The sequence below is a fragment of the Podarcis erhardii genome (assembly GCF_964252035.2).
Source record: "Podarcis erhardii genome assembly, chromosome: 13".
In the NCBI taxonomy this organism is placed as follows: Eukaryota; Metazoa; Chordata; class Lepidosauria; order Squamata; family Lacertidae; genus Podarcis; species Podarcis erhardii.
In genome coordinates this window covers 24,295,522-24,312,278 of record NC_138502.1, presented here as the reverse complement: position 1 = coordinate 24,312,278, position 16,757 = coordinate 24,295,522, and the positions used below count along the sequence as shown (strand labels likewise).

The 16,757-nt window shown below is 42.7% G+C and overlaps 3 protein-coding genes across 3 annotated transcripts in view; 2 read left to right on the top strand and 1 right to left on the bottom strand.

The window, feature by feature from the left end:
* Window positions 1-16,757, top strand: part of LOC309327030 (vomeronasal type-2 receptor 26-like) — a gene marked incomplete at both ends in the record, with an annotated part of 336,857 nt that overhangs the window by 278,989 nt on the left and 41,111 nt on the right. The gene's annotated exons all lie outside the window — the stretch shown is intronic.
* LOC309328463 (olfactory receptor 5V1-like) lies at window positions 6,508-7,437 on the top strand (the record flags this gene model as incomplete). The annotated part of the gene is made up of 1 exon (XM_081838461.1): window positions 6,508-7,437. The coding sequence occupies one exon, from the start codon at window positions 6,508-6,510 to the stop codon at window positions 7,435-7,437; it is 930 nt and encodes a 309-aa protein (XP_081694587.1).
* LOC309327504 (olfactory receptor 12D1-like) lies at window positions 11,032-11,976 on the bottom strand (the record flags this gene model as incomplete). The annotated part of the gene is made up of 1 exon (XM_081836805.1): window positions 11,032-11,976. One exon carries the CDS (start codon window positions 11,974-11,976, stop codon window positions 11,032-11,034), a length of 945 nt encoding a protein of 314 aa, XP_081692931.1.

Genomic DNA, 16,757 nt, shown 5'->3' with positions numbered 1-16,757 from the left:
GCGTAACCCCACACTACAGATAAAAGGGAGTTTGCAAAAATATTGGCTTGTCTAAAGTCATCTATTAGCGTTGCCATATTTTGAAGAGAAAAAAGAGAACACATTTGTCGACTTCTACTTTGAACTATGAATCGCTATGACGACTCTCATTTTACAAACCCATGAAAAAGAGGATGTGTTCTGGAAAAAGAAGACATATGGCAGCCCTGAGTCCTGAGCCAAATTGGGCATATACAGAAGGACTATGGCATTGGACGAATCAGGTACAGACAACCATGGATCCCTATAAGTTGAGTTGGATGACCCAGGGCCATCCATACAAGGGGTGAGGCCTCAGGGGTGAGGAAAGAGAGTCAGGCATCAGGTGGGAAAACCATGACCTCTGGCTGCATCTTTTTGGGAAAGAAAGAGCTTGCAGTCAGAGGTAATGGCAGGTCTCAGCCTTTCCATTGAGTTTTCCCATCTAATGCCTGACTCTCCTTCCTGCCTGAGGCCTACCCCTCAAGGCCTGGAGCTCCATGAAAGTTCAGTGCCGCTCTCAAAGGAGATATTGATGTTCCATGATTCAGGGTGCTCCTTTGTAATTGGCATCCCAGAAGAGAAGCTGCTTGCAAAGGAGCACAGAATTAACATCTCCCCTGAGCAGGGAAGTGCTCATCCTGCATAGTGCAGTGTGATCATTTGCCAGCTGCTTCCCAGAGGTTGGTAACTGGATCTGGCTGGTGGACCAGATCCTTAATTTAATATAGTCTATATGGGTCAGCTTTGAAGGTGGGCACAAGCCCTGGTTTGCACCCCCATTGAGTGTTTTTGTCCAGCTGGAATGCATCATTGAACTCTAATAAAGCTTCTTGTTGTATGGCTGTACACTGGGCAGAACTAGCTGCAAAAATGGGCAGGGGAATGGCTATGACTCTTTGTATTGCAGCCTACATTCCAGCCATGCAAATGCCAAAGGTTTGCACACGCACCACAAATCTCCTTGCTCCTTCTAGGTGAGCAAGAAGTTATATCACAGTTTAAGGGCACATTCCAGCCATAAAAAGCATGCATGCAAGGGACTTGGACCTGTGGGAAGCCCCCCCCCCCCCAGGCCTGATGTTCTCTAGTCCTGCATAACTGATATGGAACCTGAGATGTCATGGGCCACCAGTTTCTCTGTGGACCTACCAATAGGTTTAGGTCAACTATTAAGGCCCTGATCTGTGTTCCCTCATCTCTGAGGTAGAGGGGATGATGAAACACACAAATAATTTCTAAGTAGCAGGTTTACCAACTTGACTAAAGTATTGAATCACACACACACACACACACACACACACACACACTGTGCCATTTGAATGGCAGGCTGTGAAACATCTTGCTTCTTCTCTTTTAGCGTAAGGATCATCTAAATGTCATTTTATTTCTGAGGGTGTTTGAGATGTAACAAAATATGGTTCTCCTTTAACTGTCCATGATTTATGTTTTCTGATTGTCACCTTATAAATACTCTTTGTTTTGCACTGGCATTGTCAATGCTGCTATCTTTTTTCAAGCAGCTTTGTCTACCTGTACAGAATGGGGGGGGGGGGGAGAGAGAGAAAATAATATAAAATTAATACAGACAAAGCACTTTTTTTTTTTCCTTTTAGCAAAAGCAGCTATATGCATGTAAAGTGTGAGTAGGGTGAGATGTGATTTTTTTCTTCTGCCTTTTTAGCATTATTCTACTGTATTGACTTACATGACTTGTTCTGAACCATCAAGCCCAAATGTCTAACTTAATCCCTAAAGAATTCTTGGCCCCAGTGATTTTGCTTTCAAGTTCCAAGTGAAAGACACTGAAATGACCAAATTGCTCTCTGGTCCCAAAAGTGAAGCTTTAATAGTTTATGAAAAGGACAATGTTGATTTTCAATATAATTCAATTACAGGCTTTGATTATGTATACAGGACACATATTGAGTTGATGCTTAAGTCTAAAATAGTAACTGGAGGGAGTATCAATTGACAAAGTTAGGATTAATAATAAAGAAAACACAAAAGAGTTAACCACAGAATGCCCAGGGGTTCAGAGGAGTCAAGTTAGAATAATAAGGCCTTAGTGTATCCACAGAATTTGCAGAGCTTTCTTTGTTCAACAATTAGAAGCAAGCTGTTAATATATCCCTGTAGGAGACTGAATTTGTAGTGTGCTGAAATACAACAAAAGTAAAATACCAAACACACAAGGAAAGCAAGAAAGTGAGCATTAATGAAACTGCTAATATATATGGCCCAGCTTGACCCTTATTAAAAATATGTGACCAAACATCAATGAGAAACTGACTTAGTTGGTCTTTAAGGTGCTACTGGAAGGAATTTGTTTTGTTTTATCAATGAGAAATACATTAAGGGAGAAAATGTTGGACAGAGAGTGGATATCAAAACTTTTAATTCTTCATTTGCAAGCAATGTATAACATTGAACTAAAACATGAAAGATAAAGAAAAATATTTAGCACTACTGTTGTGTGGGAATTCTAAAAAAAAAAAACCTAAGAAATTCTGAGATGTATAAATGAATAGTGGTCTCTATAAGAATGCACAGAGTAGGGGAAACAAGCAAGATGAAATTGTGCTCTAAATAAAGGATAGCAGATATGACCTAATGGGCATTACTGAAACTTGCTGGTATGAGACATTATGATTAGAATATAGAAATTGAGTGTAAACTTCTTTTTCTTTTTCTTTTTCTTTTTTGTAGACCAAACAGAAAGGGAGGAGGAGTAGCTGGGGCTTATCTTACTCCAACATCTGGGCCTCTGTGTTCATTCACAGCTTGTTCAGAGGCAGATTTCAGGGGGTGCAACTGGTTCCACTGCATTGGGCACCAACACTAGAGGGTACTGTAGGTCTTTGCAATTATAACATCACAAATTGAGCAGAATAGAAGGCAAAATTTTGGCCTTACACAGAGTGCTGCTGAAAATTTAATATAGAAGGACAGATCGTGAAGCTGAGGCTCCAATACTTTGGCCACCTCATGAGAAGAGAAGACTCCATGGAAAAGACCCTGATGTTGGGAAAGATTGAGGGCACAAGGAGAGGGGGACAACAGAGAAGGAGATGGTTGGACAGTGTTCTTGAAGCTACCAGCATGAGTTTGACCAAACTGCGGGAGGCAGTGGAAGACAGGAGTGCTTGGCGTGCTCTGGTCCATGGGGTCATGAAGAGACGGACACGACTAATCGACTAAACAACAACATCAGTTATATGACATGAAAGTACATATTGCCGTTTTCCATGCTATGTGATTTCTGCTGTGATAATAGTGTCTAGAGCAATCATGTTCTCCATTTAAGAGTATGGAGCCTGGCCCTGGCAAAATCGTCATAGGAAGAAATTACTTTGCCAGTCCTCTTCACAATTTCTCTTTCCTGAGAGTATGGCACAAATGCAGGACCTCCCAAACCACTACACATATTGATTGGGACATAGAATGTGTGCATAAATGATAGAGGGATGGCCTTCAGATGCAGAAGTATGCAAGAGCCAAAATTTGTGGGTTCATATGAGGAGGGGACTTTAACATTTGCATCTACTATAGTGTCAATGCAGATTAGGACCCGAAAGTAGCCAATTGCTCAGAATGAGTGCCCAAGCCACTAAGACTTATCCTGGTCACATATCAAGAGCTTAGGAGCTCTGTTGGTTATTGCTGAGGAGCACTCCCCTCAACCCATATGTAGCCAGATAGGATGGATGCAGGCAGTCATCTCAAGGGAGACACATTATTAGTACCTAAGAGCATTCCTGTTTTCATCTGTGATATTTTGGAAGGGATGTAATGATTACATAGTTAGAAAACACACTTGAATTAATGATTTGTGCATTTCCTTTTACCCATGTGTGCAGTCAAACTGGTCCAGCCCATGTTTGTGAATAGGATTTGAGGATATATTAAAGGCCAAGTAATAACAGACTGCTGCTCTTTCATATCAGGAGTGGTGAACCAACAATAAATTTTGGTGCTTTTTTGTGGGGGTGCTTGTTCTAAGTGCACCGACTTTGAAATAAACTCAACAAGATCATTAAGAAACTGTGCAGCACCGCCATGTAAGTGCATCATAAACAACACTGGAGTAGACATCAAGTGGAAACCATGACTGCAACTAAGGTAAGTGGGGGATATGAATTAATATTGGCAATGCAGTCAGGTATTTGCATGCTGCATAGTAGTTTTCTACCAATTACAGTAAAAGAAATCTCAAAGAATTTGAAAAGATTAAAAAAAAATGTTAAAGCAATTTACAGTGTAGACTAGACTCACTGAAATAAATGAATGTAAGTTAGTTGTGTCCATTAATTTCATTGCGTCTGTTCTGAGTAGAACTAACTTTGGATAAAGAGAGACCAAGCCACAGATTATAGGGTGCAATGGTATGTTTCTGAGGCTTGGTTATTGTGTGGCAATACAGACACAGAATTTTAGTTTAAGGTTATTGGCAAAATTTTAGGCCACAACTTTATTGAATTATAGAAATGTGAGTGGTATTGGCTTAGGCATTGGCTTAGACTATATCAGACTCCTGCCCCCTTTGCAGGAAGTCAATAAGGGTAAAACTTACAAAGCCCTAGCCCCTCAAGCGGACTTTGGACAGGATCCAGACATTGGATTCCTTTAAAGGAATACCCTTGGCCAATGGAGGGGCAGGCGATGGCCGACCTCCCCTCCCCCACAAATCAATGAGCCAATGCCTAACCACCAAACCTTACAAAGTTGTGATGACTGCTAAGAGGTAGGCAAAAACCAAGTGGCCAGTGCCAGTTTGCCCAATGGAAAAATATCTACCTGGCCCCCGTCCCAAGTCAGGTGACCAACCAAAGTCCAAAGCAAGGCCAGAGAACCCATAAAATTACAGGGTGGGTGGGCTCAGAACACGTTGCTCTGCTGCTTTTAAACTCCCCACGACCACCCTGCTCAAAATGATTGGCCAGGCTGGGGGGAGGATCCGGGTTGGGGGCCTGCCCACAACCAGGACCATTCTAAAGATGATCCAACTTACTCTTTAGCAGGGACAAAAGGGCAACTGGAGCAATGCATGAAACTATCTAGATGTTGCAAGACTCTGGAGAGTGGCTAGAACTTACAAAAACTAGCATTATGGGAAAAAAATAACAACCCACAAGCAACTACAATACATGTTTGGGTACATCTAAAGTAGCACAAAAGGAGATGGTCTGCCAAAGAAATAGTTTAAAAACACCTAATAATAATAATAATAATAATAATAATAATAATAATAATAATAATTTATGTATACCCTACCCATCTGGCTGAGTCTCTTTATACTGTGATTTGTTTCTACATTAAAATACATGCATTTCATTTCAAAGGAACATTTCTACCCCTTAAGTGGAGAATGGTAATTATGCATTGTATAGCTGCCAAAGTGCAAAAGACTGCAAAGTGGAAAGGAATGGGGAACCAGATCTAAGCAGTAGGCTGAATCCTTATCCCCCCCACCTCATATCCATGGGCAAAGTTTGACAGGTATGTGGGGCCACCTGCCTGTCAATCACCACACATTGCCTGCTTTTGCTTGCATGTTCCATGGTGCCATGCAAGCACAGACAATACAGTGGTACCTTGGGTTAAGTACTTAATTCGTTCCGGAGGTCTGTACTTAACCTGAAACTGTTCTTAACCTGAAGCACCACTTTAGCTAATGGGGCCTTCTGCTGCTGCTGCGCTGCCGGAGCCCGATTTCTGTTCTCATCCTGAAGCAAAGTTCTTAACCTGAAGCACTATTTCTGGGTTAGAGGAGTCTGTAACCTGAAGTGTATGTAACCTGAAGCGTATGTAACCCGAGGTAGCACTGTATGTGGATTGCTAGATCCTCTGTCATGTACCTTTGGAGTTCTGGACTAGTGTGTGTGATGAGAGAGAGAGCGAGAGAGCGCAATGGGTAATACTAAAGAGTAGTGGATCAAGGAGACAGGAATAAAAGTAAACAGCCATAGTTATCAATACTTGCATAAGGTACTCTCCCCTCCATTTTCTTTACCCACTAAGAAGGAGGAAATGGAGATGAATGACTCACAAAATACATAACAGTAATCATAAATTGTGAATCGCATGATGCCACTTGAATTCTACACCACACTTAATCTAATAATTATTTGCTTTGCAGTTATTTGAAACTCTTGTTTGTGATCATTTACTCCAAACTAATTGGCTGAGGAGCTATGGTATTGCATGCTCCTCCCAGAGGCTTGATGAATGTCCAAGGCTACGATCCTATATATGCTCAGCTGTGGGATTTTTCCAGTTGAACTCAGTGGAGGTTAATTTCTTAGTAGAGATGAGCAGGAATGAACTGCGGTTGAATCAGCTTAACGGTCTTCCTTCTTTGCAGTACCTCAGAGGAGAAGACTTCTAACATTGCCAGGTGCTCTTCTTTCTTAAAAAGAAACAAATCTGATTGTCAAACCTTTCCACTTAAAATTAATTCTCTCAGTATGATCCAAAGGATATGCAGGAATGGAAGGTAACAATCAAACTTCTGTGACAGAATTCATCTTACTGGGCTTCTCTGGCTTCTCTCAAGCACAATTTCCCCTCTTTGTGGCCTTTGTATCTGCCTATGCAGGAGCTCTGGTGGGCAACATTTCTATCATCACATTGATCAGGGTCTGTCACACACTTCACACTCCTATGTACTTTTTCCTGGTCAACCTCTCCCTCCTGGACATTTGCACCATCACTGCAATCATTCCCCAGATGCTGTTGAATTTAATGGATGAGAAAAAGACCATCTCCTTCCAATGCTGCTTAACACAGGCTTATTTCTTTGTCATCTTCCTGGCCACTGAACTGCTGTTGTTGGCTGTGATGGCTTTTGACCGCTATGTAGCCATCTGCCAACCTTTGCGCTACACCATCATCATGAGCCAGAAAGTCTGCAGTTACTTAGTGATTGGGACATGGGGGCTTGGTATCCTACTTGCCAATGTTCATGTTCTCTCTGTCCTCCGCTTGTCCTTCTGTGGACCCAGTACTATCAACCACTTCTTTTGTGAGCTACCACCACTGCTTCAGCTCTCCTGCACAGACACAACCTTCAACCAGTATCTAATGTTGGTGACAGACCTCTTTTTGGGCTTTGGTTGCTTTCTGATGACTCTAGTCTCTTACATCTACATTGTTTCCTCTATCCTTAAGATCCAATCGGTGCAGGGGAAGAAAAAGGCTTTCTCCACATGCTCCTCTCATTTGATGGTGGTGACACTTTTCTACAGTTCAGTCATTTACACTTATGTTAGACCTCCATCCATGTACCTTGACATGGACAAAATTGCAGCAGTATTGTACACAGTGATCACCCCTATTCTCAACCCCCTTATCTACAGTCTAAGGAACAAGGAGGTAAAAGAGGCATTCAAGAAGTTTGTGAGGCTAGACAGACACTAAGGTAATCCTCAACTCAGAATTGAAGAATTAGAACAGATTTCTTCTAGCCTGATATCAGAAATACTAGGGGTATTCTACATAGTGCCACACCATCACTCTTAATGTAAATCTCTCATTGCCTTGGAGCTAAACAACACACATTTTCTATACAGTATATGTCTTTTGGGTAACTGTATCCCCACACTGAAATTCTCATTAAAACCTGTTTAATATGAGAAATTTCACTAGTAAAAGCATGCTAAATAATGTTGCAACAAACACTGGAGCTGCTGGGGGAGGCAGGCAGATCAGATTTGTCAAGAGGAATGGTTAAATAGCCAAGACTGTGCATCACAATGAGTTATCACAGTTAATTTAACACAATTTCCTTTTATTATTAAAACATATGTGGCAAATTGGTGGATATGTGAAAATTCATCTTAAAGGTAAAGGTAAAGGTACCCCTGCCCGTACGGGCCAGTCTTGACAGACTCTGGGGTTGTGTGCCCATCTCACTTAAGAGGCCAGGGGCCAGCGCTGTCCGGAGACACTTCCGGGTCACGTGGCCAGCGTGACAAAGCTGCATCTGGCGAGCCAGAGCTGCACACGGAAACGCCATTTACCTTCCCGCTGGTAAGCGGTCCCTATTTATCTACTTGCACCCGGAGGTGCTTTCGAACTGCTAGGTTGGCAGGCGCTGGGACCGAGCAGCGGGAGCGCACCCCACCGCAGGGATTCGAACCGCCGACCTTTCAATCGGCAAGTCCTAGGTGCTGAGGCTTTAACCCACAGCGCCACCTGTGTCCCTTCACATCTTAACCACATGCTAAAACTAGAAAGCCTTCAGATGCCTTTCTTTTTAATTAGAAAGGCTTCAGTTTCAGTTTCTTTTTAATTAGGATGATTCTATACCATGTAGCAAACTCCCCCAGTAAAGATGGGAACAAGAGAATGTCACCAGGTCTGGGTGATTTAAACTTAGACAAGTCAGATATGTCAGAGACTATGAATACAGAGGTTCTCTGTATCTGGCAGTTCTTACTATAATCCAACAGTAACTACTCTTGTTGCAGGGGTCTTGTGACCACTTATTTCTTGAATTGGGAACACCTTAAAGGTGAGGCACAATGGATACAAAACCGAAAATTTATTAACAAGTATTCTATGAAGAATAGATCTTAATGGTTTCACTTAGATCCAGGCCTGCCTACAAAGTGGTCAATGGCAGGTAGGTTGGGAGGTGGGGCTGACTCAGGGGGTGGACCAAATGGAGCATTAAGTCTTCCTTTGAGTCTGCTGTTGGGGCATTTAAAGCAGCCTGCTCTGCTCTAGTGCTCAGTTCTTCATTGGATCACCCACACTCCCATTGTGAAAAGGTTTGTCTTGGGTAATTTGACCTTGCTATGGACTCTGTTGGTTGCCATATTCAGGGCCAGGCAGGAATTTGTCCACCAGGCCAATTGGCTCCTGTCCGTTGGTTTTGCCTACCAAATAGCAATGGTCACAAATTAGGTGACTTAGGCATTGGGTAAACCTTAGTCTTGGATGGAGAGGAGGTTGTAGTCTCTGCCTACCCCTTCAAGTGAAAAGGTATCCTGCTAAAGGGATCTGAGATGAGTTGCTTCTGTACATGGAGAGTTCATATGCCCAAGGGGTGGAGGGGTGGGGGTTGGGCCACATCACTCCTCAAGATGACGATCCCCACAGGGGCCCTCCTATTTTATATAAGTCCTAGGACCCTGCGCTGTCAGGTTAACCCAGAGCTTCACTTCTGGTAGGCAGGCCAGAAGTTGGGGTTTATGCCCAATACCTATGCCAGACCTCTTACATCTTTAAGCAATAAAGTTGTAGCCTTATTTGACCCATAAACTGTACTATGTCTGGTTCTTCCTAAATAGTTGTGGGGCAGTGGGTGGGTGGAATCTTGACACGACTTTGTTCATTATTTCCCTAGTGGGGTAGGGATAAAAAATGTCATACAAGTAAAGTCATGGATCATGATGAAGTTCAGCAACATAAACTCATTCTGTGCTTTTTGTACATGCACTTCAAGGTGTATTTTTATCACATTTTCCAAGAATTGTCATGCAAAATGATTGAATCCAGAGATAAATGTTATCACCGGTGCTATTTTTCTAGAAAAATAGGTGCTGAAATTCACCATGAACACCTCCCTTGTTCTCTTAGAATGGCAATGGAATTCATCTGAGAGGTGCCGGAACTGAGTTCCAGTGAGTTCCAGCTGAGAAAAAGACCTGGTTATCATGTTTTAAAAGCTGCAAATCAAGCAGCTGCTGGAAAAATCAGAGACAATGTATTAGCAGGAAAGAGAAAGTGCAGGAAGAATGCCCCCAAACACCAGCGGAGGAAATGGTGTGTGGTGTGTGCGGCCTGCTCCGGGTATCATCCCTGAGAGGGAGTGACATTGCTGCCCTCCCCCCTGAGGGGCTTGCTGCTGACCATGGGCGGTGCCCACCTGGGACTCTCGCCCTGCCCTGTTAAAAAAACCGTGGGTCAGGGTGAAGGCCTCTTGTATACCTGCTGAGAATGAAAAGGCATCTGACCCTCACCTGAATCTCATAACTCTCCTAACAGGTGATTTGGTCTGCAGCCACAGTGTGGCAATAAAGGATGAGATTGCCCACCAGATACCAGGCTCTCTACTATTCAAATTAAGCCCCAGTGTTTACACCAGCGTAATAGAGTTGGCTAGGATGCCAGAAGGGATACAATTAAGAACTTTCTCCATTATCTGCACAGCAAGGGGTGTACAGTCAACAGTGCAAAGGCTGAACGGACTCCTTCCCTGCTGGTTACCTGCTTTCAGCAATAGGGGTCACTGTTTGGTAGTACCCAGTTGGTTAGCTGTCAGATTCTAGAGCTCCCTATAGGTGGCTCTTAGGTAATTCACAATATACAGAGTCCATTCATAAAATGCAGTGTTCATTCATAAAGCAGTAACATAAATCTCCATTGCTACATATTGGGTGTATATTCCAGTAGTTGAACATACCGGTTTATGGCCATGCTGTAGTGTGGTGCTTATGTGACTGTGAATAAAAGGTGGCTGGGCTCATTGTCTTGGGGTTTGGTGGGGAGACGTGACAAAACTGATTTCCAATAAGTGCCCCCCCTTTATTTCCATAACAAGTCCTTCATTCTGTACTCTGAATAGTGACACCAGGGATCTAGAAGGGACAGGGCTTGTCAGTCCAAGCCCTGCACAGTCTTATCAGGGCTGCCCTTAAGGCAATTGGAGCAATTGGGCCAAATTGGGCCCCACGTGCTGCTCCTAAGGGGCCCCACACACCAGGGCAATCTAGATGGATTTTATCTATAAGTTTTTGCAGACTTTGGCCCTACCAAAAAACAAACAAACACACACAAACAACAAGTTGCACTCCACTGCTTCAAATTGGGCGCCACTGGCTAGCCCCGAGTGTCATAGTTGCTGAGACTAAGTTGTCCTGCCCTCACATGAAGACTTGGGTTTGCAATTTTTGGAGAGGGGAGACTGCAGCACTGGAAAGAGTGCAGGCTGGCAAGGCCTGCTAGATTGAGAGGCCCTAGGCTTCAGCCTACTTAACCTATACATAAATCCAGCGCTGCCTCTAATCATTTCCATTCAGTGAAAAGTGAAAATGTTCCCAGAATCTTTAGCAAGGCAGCTTTGACTTCCTGGTTCCTCAGAGTATAAATAAGTGGGTTCAAAACTGGTGTGACTGCACTGTATATTAGGGTCACCATCATGTCCCTTTGAGAAGCATTACCAACAGAGGGGAGCATGTAGTTAAACAAAACAGGCACATAGAGCAAACCAACCACCATCAGATGGGATCCACAGGTGGAGAAGGCTTTCTGTTTGCTACTTTTGGATTTTACTTTGAAGAGAAGAAAAGTGATAATGTAGAAGTAGGAGAGGAGTGTTGCTATAAAAGGACCCATTGCAATGCAGCTGGTTACAGTATTGAGGAGCATGAGATTGAGGTGTGTGCTGCCGCAGGCCAGTTTCAGCAAAGGTTTGATGTCACAAAAAAAATGCTCAATGTGGTTTTGCCCACAAAAGGGCAGACGGGCAGTTGCCACTGCATGCATCAGGGCATGAAAAAAGCCAGTGGACCACGTGGCTGCTGCCAAGAGTTGGCAGACGTGCTTGCGCATGATGATGGAGTAACGCAAAGGGTTGCATATTGCAACATATCGGTCAAATGCCATTATTCCCAGAAGAATGACTTCGCTGCTGCCCAAGAAATGGAAAAAGTGCAGCTGGGCCATGCAGCCACCAAAGGAAATGGTTTGGACTGGCAACAGAAAACCAGCTAGCATCTTTGGAACAGTGACTGTGGAAAAGAAGATGTCAAGGCAGGAAAGGTTTCCAAGAAAAAAGTACATGGGAGTGTGAAGTTTTGGCTCAGCTATTGCGACAACCACAATAGCTGCATTTCCCACAATGCTGGCCAGATACATCAAGAGGAAGATAGCAAATAGTGTGTGCTGAAGCTCCCAAAGATTGGTCAGTCCCATCAAGATGAACTCTCTTACATCTGTTTGGTTCTCCATTGCTAAAAGACAATAGGGAGCAATAAGAGGAGGTGAGGGCATTGCAGAATGCTCATAAAATTATTTACCCGTATCAGAAAATTTTCTAGTCTGTAGGCTCTGAAACTGCAGTGGGAATAGAAGGTGGACGAAACAGGTTAATAACATGCACACAAATGATGGAAGGTGACTTAGAACTTCCCAGCCTAATTGTAAATGCATCTCTCATTGAGTTTGGAGACATCAGTTAATACTTACGAGCTTCATCTTCATATTATCTCTTATCTCATGGGGGGGGGGGGGGGGAAATGACTATTTGAACCTGCACTGTAGCATCAGAGTCCATCATGACCAAGAGAATCCATACTTTCAGTCAACAAACTCAAAAACATTCATCCAACATTCATACTTCTTTGTATTTTGCAATGCAGTCTTCCAATTAAGTAATGTGTACAGAAAAATCACATGCTGAGATGAAGAGTGAATGAATATGCATCTGCTAGTGAGGAAGACATTCACCAATGAAGTATATTATATAAAATTTGTTTTGCAAACATGAGTATATTTAGAGAAATGCATGCAAACACCCAGTGAATCTTCATGCAGATAGATAGTGGAATTTAAAAAACCAAATTTAAGTTTGAAAATAATGAGATACTGAGAAAAACTAAACAGAGATATTTGGCCATCCCTACCACAGATACGGATACTAGGTGAATTTTGTAGCTGGTGCACAATCTTACAATCTAGCTAGAATCTGGATTTCCTGCCTTGAAATACAAATGGGGGAAAGAATCAAAACAATGACAGATATATTTGGAAGCGTACAAGTCATGAACTTAGGTTAGATTGCCTTTGGGGGGGGGAAGTGTGCCTATTTGTGTGGCAGAGATAGGAAGGAGGCCTAATTTCGGTCAGTGTTTGGCCACTTGGGAATAGCTGGTGGACACCACTGTTTGGGGTCAGGATAAAAATTAAGAATGAAGTGGCTTATGGAATCTGCTGTAAGCTTTTGAAGGAAAAATGGGTTATAAATATGCAAATGCCCTTCACCACATTTTACCGTTGGTGAAAATAGCATTCAGAATTTCAAAATTACAATGAATGCAAAATGTTCATAAAGAGTTCTAATGAGACTATGAAACTTAGTCTTTTCTGCAGTTCAGGTGAGATGCTAATTGTATGTTAAAGATGGTAGACTTTGCTGAAATATTTTCACCTTGCTTAGAAACACATCTGAAGACCAGCAAAGGGTATTCTGCCTCAAACCACAATAATGCAAGGGGCATTGCCTCCAAACAGTAATGATAACTCAGTTTTAACATTAAACACTTAATGCAACAATGGCGGTGTTGTGTCCATGCCCGTGTTACCCATTGAAACATACACATAGGCACACAGGAATAGGCACTCATATTTTAATACCAAATTCCATAAATAACTAAAGCAAGATTCTTATTGCTTCCTCTTTCCAGTATGCCTCATTGGGGATCTTCTGACATGTTGTCTAGGATCAAAGAATGGAAACAGATAGCATTGTTTAGGATCAATGTGTGCTGATCAATTATTTGAGTTGTAGGCCACCAATTCTATTCAATTTAGACCAGCCTTTCTCAACCTTGGGTCCCCAGATGTTGTTGAACTACAACACCCATCACCCCTAGCTAGCAAGGCCAGAGCTCAGGGATGTTGGGAGTTGTAGTCCAACAACATATTGGGACCCACAGGTTGAGAACCGCTGATTTAGACCCACTGAAAATAAAGAACCTAACTATGTAATCTTCAATAATTTCAGAGGATGCTATCTGTGTAGGACTAGCATTGGACACAATATTTGTATTTTATCATCATGAACATTTTCATTTTCTATTGTGTTCTTTACCAAGGTTTATTAGCTGTAGCTTTCTGCAAAACAGACTGTAACCTCAAACATGTACACTGCAACTTTCGTAAGAAAAAACGGGACAAACATAAATGGCTTCATTAACATCCTGTTATATATTGTGTCCTGTAAAGCTGCAGACAGCTCCTACCTTGATGAATCCGCTTGTCCATAACATAACACTAGAAGTTAATTGAAGCTGAGAATACTATACAAGGTAGGAAGTCATATGGCTTTTAATAGAAAAAAACAGTGTCACTGATTGCTGTGTGAACCACAGATAAATATATGTGCCTAAACCCTGGTATGTAACATGTGACCCATTTGGGGAAAGAACTACCAGCATTAAGTTAGAGACTCTTGATTGTTCATGTGGGAATTGAATCTAGAAGCCTATCTATTTTGAGAAAATAAACTAGTTGCACTTTTGAGAATACAGATAGTGCTTTTGAGAATAGAAAAAAAATTGTGCAATCAATGCATGCTGGCAAGTTGCATTCAATGATCAAGCTTTTTTATTCTCTTTTCTTTTAAAGTAGCATTATGAATTTTGTTTATTTCGGTAATATCTAAAAGGACTAGATTTCAGACTAGCAAGACACACATAAGAACTCATTCTTATGCACACATAAGGGGGCAAAGGGGGCAAAGAAAGGTCAATGAGGGGTGTGGCCTTTTAGTCTCAAAGCCAGACAGAGAGAACAAGGTGGTAGTGCTGTGGTTCCCCACCCATAACTTACTGTTACACCCAAACCTGGGGTGGTCATTCCCCCCCCCTCCAAACAAACCACAGTGTCATGGACAAGCTGGATTCAGAAGAGTGATGGGAGGTACCAGCTGAGGAACCCTCTAGGGAACCCCCAGAGGAAGAAGGCTCAGAGCCGAGGAATTTGTGGTAAGATGACAATGAGTGGTCAGAGGGAGAAGGAGCAGACTGAGAGAAGGAGGCATCAGAAGCAGAAGAGCAGACCCTACAAGTGTCCCTATTTTCCAGGGACGTCCCTGATTTAGAGAAGCTATCCCGGTTTCTGATTTGATCCCAGAATGTCCCACTTTCCCTTTGGACATCCCTATTTTCATTGCAGAAATGTTGGAGGGTATGGAGTTATCTGACCTCCGAGCCATCTGAAAACAATCTTGTATAGGGAATTTTTTTTTTTTTAAGTTTAATGTTTTATTATGTTTTTATATATGTTGGAAGCTGCCCTGAGTGGCTGGGGCAACCCAGTAAGATGTGCGGTGTATAAATAGTAAAATTATCATTATGGAATGGGAACTCCCTATTGTCATTGGATAAATGTTGGAGGGTATGGAAGAGGTGACAGGATTTAGGGAACAGGAAGAGGCCAAGGCAGAGTACAGTTCAAACTCTGAGACAGAAGAGGGGGCTGTAGAGGGGTGGAGCCAATAGATAGAGAGGCAGGCTCCTGAAGAAGTCAGTGGGTCTCCCCCTCCTGCTGCAACCAGCTACCCTTTCCCTGGTCTCCTAGAACATGCTGAGAAATGAAAGGGGCAGAGTAGAGGGTGGTTGTGTGTAGACACAGCCTGAGACTGCAGGGGAAAGACCCTGGAGAGGAGGAGTCCTAGGCAGCACTGGGAAGGTGAGAATCTTCAGCCCTTGCAACTACTTCATTGGGGCAATACCTCCTAGAACGAGTTGCTGAGACCACTGGGCCGGATCTGTGGTTTGTTTCCTTGAATAAAAGAGTTAACTTCACTGACCTCGGGTGATTTATTGTTTCGTTGCTGACCTACTACTGACTCCAGTCCTGACACACAAGTTGTAATCAATGTTTGTCATTGGTTTACTGGTTTGGGTTTATTGAGACCCAGGTTCATATGGAATCTGAAGCCAGGAAATGTATGTGCTCCTGGCAGCAGCACAAGCAGGAAAAAGTGAAGCATCCACAAAAAAAACACAAAAACAAACCAATAACCCCCTCCGACCCGCTGCCCCAGCACATTTTGACCTGGTGCCAAAAGGTGTGTAATGAAGGCACTAGCAAAACCTCCTTGAGCAGACCATTCCATAAATGGGGAGCCACTGTAGAAAAGACCGGTTCACATATTGCCACCCTCCAGACCTCTCTTGGAAGAGGCACATGAAGAAGGGCCTCAGATTATAATCTCAATGTCCAGGTAGATTTAACTATGCTTCAAAGCAAGGAGGTTCCATTCTGGTCTGCAAGGCAATTTCCTGAAACCGCATCCACCTATCAATCAGCTGATGTTGCAAGTGATGTCAACTGATGGAAGGGAGGATAGAATTTAGTTCTTTTTAGGATGTGCATCCCTGTTCCCTGCTTGGAACACATGTGTTCAGCCAAGACAAATCTCTGCATCATCACCGTTATTATTATTATTATTATTATTATTATTATTATTACTACTTTGCAGGCATCAGTTGTGATTGGGTCCTGTGTCCCATGCAGCCAATGTTTGTAAAATGCAGGAGAAAGGATGCTTTCTTCACCCTATCCTCAAATTTCCCCAAAGCATCAAGCTTGTTACTGCCGTCCCCAAGCATCCTACCACAAAGTGCCAGGAGCTAGAGAACCCTGTGCAAGGGATGTTTACAGGACAACCCAGTCATCTTTTATGTGATATCACAATGATGTAATATGATCAACAGGAGGATTTCACTCCCTCCCTTAAAATTGGCACATGTGCTCAAGAAAAAAAGGGAGAGTTCATCCCTGATATATGAATGAGGCCACAGCAATTTATTTTTGGGTCCTTTGATAAACAGAGTGCTTATTGATTACATAAGATGTAGAATGTAAAGCATATTTGGAGATTTTACTGAGAAAACACATCAAAAGTCCTTTAGAAGCAAGCTGAAGAAGTGGAGTGGTGAAGGAGTGGTGGCTTACAAATTTAAACAAAAAAATTCATCCACTATCAGAGGCCTGTAATGATT